At 31.5% G+C, this 10,236-nt stretch overlaps 1 protein-coding gene across 1 annotated transcript; it reads right to left on the bottom strand.

The window, feature by feature from the left end:
• Positions 1-332: 332 nt before the first annotated feature.
• Positions 333-8,405, bottom strand: TRIADDRAFT_28077 (uncharacterized protein; the record flags this gene model as incomplete). The annotated part of the gene is made up of 35 exons (XM_002113941.1): positions 333-489; positions 598-683; positions 798-918; positions 1,043-1,284; positions 1,402-1,474; positions 1,567-1,706; positions 1,824-1,959; positions 2,282-2,417; positions 2,528-2,627; positions 2,702-2,818; positions 2,903-2,962; positions 3,071-3,181; positions 3,269-3,340; positions 3,429-3,537; positions 3,617-3,670; positions 3,794-3,857; positions 3,949-4,076; positions 4,173-4,242; positions 4,314-4,386; positions 4,493-4,580; positions 4,660-4,834; positions 4,913-5,055; positions 5,145-5,316; positions 5,446-5,549; positions 5,738-5,856; positions 5,942-5,998; positions 6,094-6,180; positions 6,255-6,446; positions 6,599-6,694; positions 6,802-6,914; positions 7,060-7,129; positions 7,289-7,402; positions 7,489-7,587; positions 7,814-7,925; positions 8,278-8,405. Coding segments are annotated over 35 exons (3,918 nt in total), but the record flags the coding sequence as incomplete, so codon positions are not given.
• Positions 8,406-10,236: the final 1,831 nt, after the last annotated feature.

The following is a 10,236-nucleotide window of genomic DNA, read 5'->3' as shown; positions in this document are numbered from 1 at the left end:
ACAGGACAAATGACATATGTTAAAGCAATTGAAGAATATGATGATACATCAATGATTTCTAAATAGTTTAATAAACTTTTAATAAAATCTAGCCGATCGTAAATCATAATAAGTCGAAAAGAAATCTCAAGTCGGATTATTCTAATATGTAAATCGTTTCAAATAGGTGTGATGAATGATTACTACAGTAGAATTGACGTTGGCTATACGTAATTGCTACCGTAGAAACCGATGTTATAAGTCTGTACATCATTTTAACATCAGAAAAAATTAAATTAAAAATTATTACATCTTACCAAAGAAACCAATATTTAAATATTTAGTAGGAATATCTAATGTGACCATTCTACATTCAGAGATTGTTTATCACCAACTTGCTGAGTTGTCATAAACCTAAGTCGCAGCCTTAGAGGTGAAGAAAGCTTCGGGATAATTTTGTCAACTTCTTCTTTTAAACTATCTCCAACAAACATGTATTTAATATGATAGCTGGAAATTAAAGCACTGTTAAGGAATTACTCGAAAACATAAAATGAATGAAAGAGAGTTTTACATCTATAAAAGCAAATTGTGATGTAAGACATGAAAAGAGGATACAAAAAGTCACAAATGGTATCCACGTAATTCATAGTGGGCGACGTTTGATCCACGATCAATAACATTTCGTATAGATCGACTACAACCTAGAATATATCGAATTATACAATGTTTTGTTACTTGCATCAACCGATCAATTAGATGTTATATTGTACTAAAGGGCAGCTACGCGAATATAATCGGCAAATTTCAAGCATTACTTTTAATAGACTACGAGTCCGTTCTAAGTGAAATCTTGGTAAAAATGGTCCCACTAAATGACAAACAAGTATAAACTGTTCTTCTGTTTGAATAATAGGCTTTACTTTATCTTTGAGAAACCTAGCAGGATATAGATTACGTCATAAAGTACAGAAATCTCAATAAAACTTAACCTATGAATTAAATAGAAATATAGATTCAATATTATTTCATACTATTATGAAAACTTTCGTTTAATATATACCGTAACATTAACGTTAGTTGGCCAATACTGGAATGATGCCAAATAGCGTGTGCCATTGCTAAAACGTAACTCGGATAGCTTTCCGACATAAATCGGTGATGGTGTAAGAAATTATATTTGGTTTGATTATAAGTAAAGTTATCAACAAAGGCCGAATGAAATTTCCTCTTGCCACTATTAGTTGGCGTTGCGGTCTTCAAAATTTCTAAGACTTTTTCATATACTACATTCCAATATGTCTCCTGTGCGTTAATAATTTTAAGAAAAATTAAATATCTCACAACTATCTATAACCAATTCGTGATTGATGAAACATTATATACTGTGGAAATAGAAAATCTATAATTATGCATTTTTACCGGTAACGAAACTAATATTAATGCCACAGCATTAATCCACGACATAATTGAAGAACGAGCTTCAAAGCTTTCGCTATAAAGATAAAAATGTTTTAAATTACTACTTAGTCATTTTTATTATAACTGCATTATTATTAATAACTTCATTAATATCACAGAACGTACTTCAAGGGAGCAAGATCAAATAAGGCTCTACCAACATCCTGACCAGTGACCGGAAGAGCCAGCAACTCAACGCATGATGTGTACAGAAAATGAGATGCAGCGTTAGCAAACTCGTTAAACCGCCAATCGCAATCTATAGACTGAGATTCTTTACCATCGATAGTTATCAAAGGTTAAGGGCATGCACACATATATAAAAAAACAATTAAGCCATTATAATTTAATGTATCACCAACGCTTATACAGCACTTGATAACTAATGTAGGATTTAATAGGATATCATTAATAAGTCTTCGCACAAGGTCCTGGTAATAAGTTTTTGTCGGCTTCCATGGTTCTCTGTCAGGCTCCTCAACGTGGCTTAAATAACTCTGAAAACCATCCGATAAATACCTAAGCAATAAAAATAATAACAACTTGAACATTAGAATGAAGAAATATTTTTAACTCAATAATTTAATAAAGCAAGTACTTCAGCATAAAATATTTGAATACTATACATACCATCCAATTGCATGAATATCTCGCTGAGCACCTTAAATAAACAAAATATGTTTATTTTACTTATTAATCGTAATGGTTACAAATGTAGCGGTAGATAGAACGTTCAGTAGCTGTTTATTGAAACGATATCAGAGCTCATGTTATATTTTCATATATCTATTTATCAACTATACTAATGGGAGAAATAGCTATAGCATACTCATTTAATTACAGTAATAAAAATTGTATCGTATATTTATGGAAATTACCAGTTATTGTTCCAACTAGCTTTTTCTTAATTTGCGGATAGTTAATCAAATGTTTCTCATAATAATGCAGGGTATCATATAAATAAGTAATTGGTCGATCTATATCACAATATAGAAGCATATTCGTTAAAATACGTATTTTATGTTACAAACTAAATATGCTTACTACAGAAACAAATAATCTATAGTAGTACCAAGTTTAAGCTTACCGTGAAATTTATAAAGACAGCCTAAATGATCAAGAACTGTTTCCAAACTTTTAGATACAGGCGGCATTTCAATAAAGCGATGAATAACGATATCTAATACCTAAATAAAAATTTTTTAACCTATTAATAAATAGAAGGGCGCACAGACCGTACATAGTATAGGATCAGATTTACCGGAATGAAACGTAAGCAAACATTTCCAAAATAAATGGGTAAATAGTGGTTGACAGAAGTAGGCAAACTTTGCGATAGCTCTTGCAATCCTTCAAAGTAAAATTTTTCTGTCCATCTCTGTAGTAAAAAAACCAATTCAAGTAAATCCAGTGAGTAAATTCGAAAACTTGTTCTTCACAAATTTATGACAATAAGACATACGCGGTGGTAATTCATGTGCTTCTCATAATAGTCATTTTGTTTCCAATGGCACGGAGAATTCTGCAAATTCAGTTGGAGAATCTTAGATTTCAAACTTAAATCTGCAGCATGATACAAATTAATCTATACGACACTAATATTTATAAACTATAACAGATAAATACTTACATCTCTAACAAAGCTATTTACTCTTGTTCTAAATTCAGCAGGTTTCAGTAAGAGTAATTGTATGATAAAGAAACAAACTTGAGCTTCATTTCCTTCATGACTGCGGAGAGCCTTCAGTTGTAACCAAGTTATTAAATAATCAGTATTTAAACCTGATAAGACTGCTATATCTATAGATTTGAAATAGTTTTACATTACCAAGTACAAAATCAGGCGATCCAGTGTAACAACATTGTACTTCCATATTAAATCATTTAATATTTGGATGCACTACAGGAAATAATTAGTAAAAATCGCTTCCGTTAATGTTGGTTATTAAGGTGAGAAAACCTAATTACAGACAGTGGTAAGCCATTACTTTGCTAGCATGCCTAGATCCGGCAGCACTCGAGAACTCATATACAATAAAGTCAGCAAAAACCCGAATATGACTTGACCATCTTTTGGCGCCAATTCTTTCGAGGATTCTAATTGACACATAAAAATAGATATTAACGTATCAATAATGCTGTATATGACCGTAAATTACTTAAATAATGAACTTACCGATAGCAAACTGAACTTAAGCGATTAGTTTCCAATAGCAGCCTCCACATGACACTAAAATAAAAGTATAAGTCATGTTTTAACTCTTTTATTAAACATAGCATTGAAGTTAATGGATATATAAAATCGGCAGCATGTAATAATGAAGCATTTACACAGCAGATCAATTTTACCTACCATAAAAACACATTTGATGTATTCTGCTGAGTGAAATAATTTACGGTCTCGTTCTCTCCCATTGCTAATAATAATTAATTATAAGTTAAGTTTAAACCATCACATTCATACACTATACTGATTAGTTGTCAGCGACATGAAATTACGACGCTTACATTTCCAGGTCCTATATTCTTCATCAACTTTTGTTCGCAACGTAGCTTTACTGTCTGGTGTATGGCGATGGGTATTATAAAACGTCTTAAATGGAGCAGGGAAACACTGCAGTGTATGGCTTGGCCAGCTAAGAGTAGAGGTACAGTATAATTAAAAATGTGAAGCTGGAAGTATTATAAGATGATACTAGTTATAAATCAATTCATTCGCGATAAAGATCTACCAATGCGGAGTTGCTTCCATTATTTGTCGTAAGATATTTTCAAGCCAATTCCCATAGGGAGATTCTAGTCCTACAAAATCAATTTAATTCAAACTCAGACATCAAAGCAATCTTGGTTGTTATATTGTTACAGTCCCTTACCTGTTACATGCATAGCTCTTGCAAGCATTAAAACAAATGCTTTATTCAATTCTTCACTTTCTTGAGATAGTAACTAGTTCCAGCGTTAGCAAAATAAAGATATATCACAGAATTTAGCACGATTGTTATTCTATCCTATCCAGAAAGATTGCGTTAATATGACAGCATTAACAATCCACCTGTTCAGGATTTGGAGAACGTGAAAGTTCCGGATATACATCACAGCTGCTTAAACCGGAGATTAACCGCAACGCAGAATTTTCAATGCTGTATGGTTTGATGATATCATAACATTAGTCATGTCAGTGTATACTTTACAATCAATACTGTACAATATTATTTTTACCTCAACTGTAGTTGTTGCGTATTGGTTTGTGACATCCCAGATAATGTATATATATGTGGTAATAACTGAAACCTATAGTGGGCTTGAATATGATGTAATCGGTAACTAAGGATCTCTAACATGGCATGAAGAAAGTTCCAAGCATTTGATTTCACTATTTGTAAGAATAGCTGACCTATGGCGATATCAAATGAATATAAGTCATTGATTAGCGATAATCATCAAATACTACGTAAGATTACGATAAACTTACCAACAAATTGTTTGATACCAAAAAGTTCAACCTCATTACATATTAGTATTCTGCTATACGTCTCAACCACGGCTGGTGACAGATTTAAGGGAGCTTGAGTAGACGCCATTTTCGAAATTCGGTTTACAACCTTATAAATGAAGCTAAAATTTTGTTTGGCAGCCAATCGTTAGTTTAAAATTTACAAATTAAGCGTATACAAATAAGGAAATTGGGATATCAATAACACAACCTGCTTTTAACGTGTACACTAAGAGAATCTAGTAATGAAGAAGATATCGGTACAGTAGCTCCCGATGCAACGCAATTTAAGCCCGGCAGTGCCACCTTAGTCTTCCCGTTACCAAGGCAAGCATCCAAGATAACATTGGTAGCAACAAATTGGGTATCAGAGTTTATGCTATCTAAATTTTTTTGACCAATTAAGAAAGACGTTATGAAATATTAATAATAGAAAAATCCTCGTGTACAATCACATAAAATATTCTCAAATAATTTGGAAAGTAGGACAACAATAATAGATTGTTCCATACATGCATTGCAGACGATTGCGATATGATAATCGATCGTAGTTAGATGCTTATTGAAGCAGTCCTCTATAAATCTGTCCGATAGATAAAAATAAAAAATAAACCACCTTTTATTATGAAAAGCGTTTATGTTAGATAATTAATAGTTTCTCGGCTCTAATTTTGGATAAAAAATTAATTACTGAATCTATTAACATACTTTAATTGCTCTGATAACGCTTCTGGTACAGGTCCCAAGTTCTGTTTAGTCAATTCCGCCTGTAAAAGTAACACCAATTACGAATTGATTGGCTACACTAAAACTCTAACAATTTTTAAATTTAAAAGAACCTTCTTAGATAATTGTATCCAGATACAAGCCGTAGCAAGCGCTTGTACAGAAGTTGGTTTAGAGCAATCAGGAATAGGCAACGGCTAAATATAATTTTAATTTTAACCAAAGATCATCAATAATAAGGTAATAATCTTGGCCTAAAAATAATCTAGATTGTTAACTCACCCGTTTCTCAGGATATAAAAATTCGAATAATTGTATCAAAATAATGAATTCATCAAGCTGTAAACCAGATATGTATTTTAGAAAAAAGAATCATGAAGGAAATATCATATAATTTGCAACTAATATAATCTAATTCATTCGAATTTACTAACAGATTGTTTCTGAATAACTAGGCATGTACAATGCAACATCGTCCACATCAAGTAATCTCTTCCTCGACGTAAATTTATTTCATATAACTGTGACGTAAAAACGCAATATTAATTATTATTATCAGAAAAAATTGACATTAACTATAATAATCTTCGCACACCTTATCGAGTAATGATTTTACCAACTCTTTCAGGCTTATGGAATGCACAAAAAATATGTAATGCAGTAACTGTGAAGTTAAATGTTGCCATAGAATTTTAGATTTTTCGCTATCATCTGATTCTCTCATGGCAGTAATTAATACATCAACAAAAACTTCCTCAACGAGCGGCCACTGACATTTATTTTGTAACTTTGGATCGAAAGTCTTCAATAATTATCAAAGTAGTAAGAATAAAATATAATTGATGAATAAAGTGTTACCATATTAACTAGGAAAACAGTTACGAAAGGAAATGCTTGGATAACAATTGATCGTATCAAAATCCTTGCGTTATTCCTTACCCCTTTACTGACACTGAGAACATTCTGCATAATTTCACGCGAATAGGGTTGTAATAGCAAATATCGAAGTAATTCACGTTGTGGCATGAGATATTCCTGTTCCAAAGATAAAGTAAGTAACTCATTCAACATACCAGAAAGGTTAAAATAAAACAACGCATACTATTTTATACATGCTACTTAAGTCATTAACAATTACTTACCGCGTCGTATGGTATTCTTTCTTTAATGACGTACTTCAAATTTCCTGGATTTAACTTCCACATACTATTTAATACTCCAACGTAACCGACAACTGGACGTAAATATGGCCGACCTTCAAATAGCATAGGATAATTGTTTTAGCCTTAGATAGTACAGTAATTGCCATACAGCGGAATAAATTATTAGCTAATTAGTATCATTTTGCATGTCATTGCTTAACAGTTTCAATATGTTGCAAGATTTGATATTTAAAGAACCTGATTCGGTCAAGATCGTTGCTAATCCTTCGAAAGAATTAATGAATCTTGTTATAACTTCTGTCAATAACTGTTAAGAGAAAGTCCTAGTTTATACACTCATCAATTTAGGCCTAATCAATTGAGCTTAAATTAACACTTGGTTAACGTCTTAATTAATTTAATACCCAGTCTTGTGGGAATACATCGAGGCTAATAGCCATAACCTGCAGCAATAAAATTAGACAACAAATATTATCAAATACTTCATAAAAGCCATTGATAGCGATATCATTCGTACCTCATTAACCGATAGATACGCAGGTAATATACAAGTATCGCGATCAAGGATATATTCCAAGACCTGTATTCAAAGATTTAAAAATTACATATGATAGCAATAGAATGCATTACTATCAAATTTTCAGTATTTAATTGAAAAAAATTTACCCTGACAGCGTAGTGAAACAAGTGCAATTGGGTTCTATTTTCTATACTTTCAACTTGACAGATCTTAGCAAGGATTATTTTCAATAGATCACGACAACACTATACATAGAAGTTTTATTACTTTAATGAAATTTAACACAACCAAAGATACTTTTACCACATTTTTATTATTTCACTGCTATTCTAGCTATTACTACGTTAACAAAACTACACTAAATTAATAATTAGAAAAAAATTAAGCAGAAGATAAGTAATCATATGTAAAGGAAGACAGTAAACTATACTTATATAGTATAATATGATTTAATCATCTAATTTAACGAACCTTATAATCAACACCACGTATAACCTCACGGATTAATTGGAACGTATTTTTCCAATATCCATCATTATTGCAGCGAAGAAGAGGAGTTGATAGTAAAGTCTCACATACAACCCTATCATTGAACAGATCCAGGCATAATATTTATAAGTATCATAGACACAACAAAAATTTGGACTAACGATTTCGACATAATTTGATTATAATATCGTTAAAATAATAGCACTATCGGTCTATTAGACCTATTAATTAAAAAGGTGGAGGATATTATTATTTATCTAAAGATTTATTATGTTGCCGCCATTGCAGCTACACTTTCATAATCAGCTAGATTTATAATATATACATTGAAGGACTGACTATCCTTTAAAAATTACTCCAAATGATACACGATAATATACTCGATACAGACGATTTGTACTACAGTGATTTATTTTTTTATTAATGCAATGCGTATAATTTCTAACCTAGCCGGAATAACTCCCTTATCAATCGCGGTCACCATTAATTGGAAATAAGCATCCATTTGGTGAAAATTGGCGTTGGAATAAATATAATTGACAATAAATTCCATACGTTCTTTATCGGATTCCTGTAGGGTATTGAGTGTAAATTAGAAAAAGGTAGTTTAGTAGTTTACGCTATTTATTTATAGCAACATTATGGTGGCTAATTATACCCATCTCTAAAGCATAATGCTCTTTATAAAAATACTGATATATATAAGATATGTATATGCATACTACCTACGAGACCACATCAACAGTTCTATACACTGTTTGCTTATTGAATTACGATGATACCATAGCATATTATTATTAGAAGTGCATTACATTATTGACCTGAGGCGAATGCTGCCAATAATTGAAGAAAGCCTTAAAGATGTTACCATTGCCAACAGGTGATATCGAGTGATTGCCATTTTGATCAGTAATGTCTGTCAATAGTATTCCTCTAGATAAATGGAAGATTTTATAATTAATAAGATATAGATAGAGTATAATAATTACTTTCTGTAGCTTTCAAAATTTTTGAATACGGATTATTCTACAAAGCAGAGTAGCAGATATTAATTTATGATTATCATTTAATATCATATGTACTAATACAGTCAATCTTCCAATACTACTATTTAACAGTCTTTTTGATACTTTCTTCAAAGTTCTAAATATTGTAATGTAGCTTATGTAAGCAAATATTAGTTATAATTATTATCAACTAATCCAATGTATAGTCAGTCATAATATTATTCCGAACTGAAATCAATGAATAGCTTAGGTCGATTAACTTGATAAAGTGTAACCATACATAAATATTACAGAAAGATTTTGTTACTATGCACTAAAAATATTTTAGTTATCATATCAATTGAATTTCTCCATTTTGCATTATAATTGCTTTGATGCTGAATGATGTATGCAGAAAGTTAATGTTGAGGTTTAGTGAGTGCTTTTGAAAAATTGATCATTTCTAAACTAAAGATACAGCAGCAAGTTCTCATGCTATTATCAGCGTAAAGAATTAGAGCAATATACAGTAATAAAGCACTCGTTTGAAGAATGATATGACTATAACATTGTGTGCTAACTTAATAACTTGGATAAGCTGATATCTGGATCGATTTATCGCAAAGGTTAGGAAGGTACAGATAAACGTTTATTTTTATATCCAACAATCAGCAGATATTTCATTCAGCCAAATTGATCATGAATAGGTTTAGTTACATTGCTATATTTTCAATACTTACACATCTGATGCACCTTCACTACCGTTGCCAATTCCCTAATATAATTCAATCAATTAAAAATGTTTTATTATGATGATTAACTATGTCCCAATATGTATCTCCTTTTCTACAATCTGTGATTAGCATTGTAAATAGATCCACTGGATCAATGTACAGTACAGTACTAAAAATGTACCTCTACTCTTGCTATCGAAAAACTAATACCAATATCACTGTAGTCATTACGACATGAAGAAATCCCTTCTATACTGTTTATAGATTAAAATGGTGCAGAAGTGTTTAAAACGGCAAAAAGATACCAACCAATTCATAAATAAAATTAATTTACAAGGTAAAACACTCTTCTATGACGACTAGAATGTATTCCAACCATGGCTATCATCAAATCTAATCCATTACACTACTATCAATTCGCTGGCAATACCGCCTAAAGTTTCCTTTTCTTATTATAGCAAAGCATTATAATTTCAACACGTATAACTCTATACATTGTACATCAGCCTACTAACCACGACATTTTCTAAAATTTGTTTCAATTGAACCAAGTCGGACATTGTTGTTCACAGCAGAGACGCTAGCAGTAGGCTATCATGTCCTCTACTCATACAATAAGTGAAAAATGTCGATCAGCTGCTGTCTTGACTGTGTACAGTACAGTACTGTAGTACTGTACTGCATA

The sequence above is a fragment of the Trichoplax adhaerens genome, genomic scaffold (assembly GCF_000150275.1).
Source record: "Trichoplax adhaerens TRIADscaffold_7 genomic scaffold, whole genome shotgun sequence".
Classification (NCBI taxonomy): domain Eukaryota; kingdom Metazoa; phylum Placozoa; class Uniplacotomia; order Trichoplacea; family Trichoplacidae; genus Trichoplax; species Trichoplax adhaerens.
The sequence above is the reverse complement of the archived record's forward strand: the minus strand, read 5'-3'. Positions and strand labels throughout refer to the sequence as shown.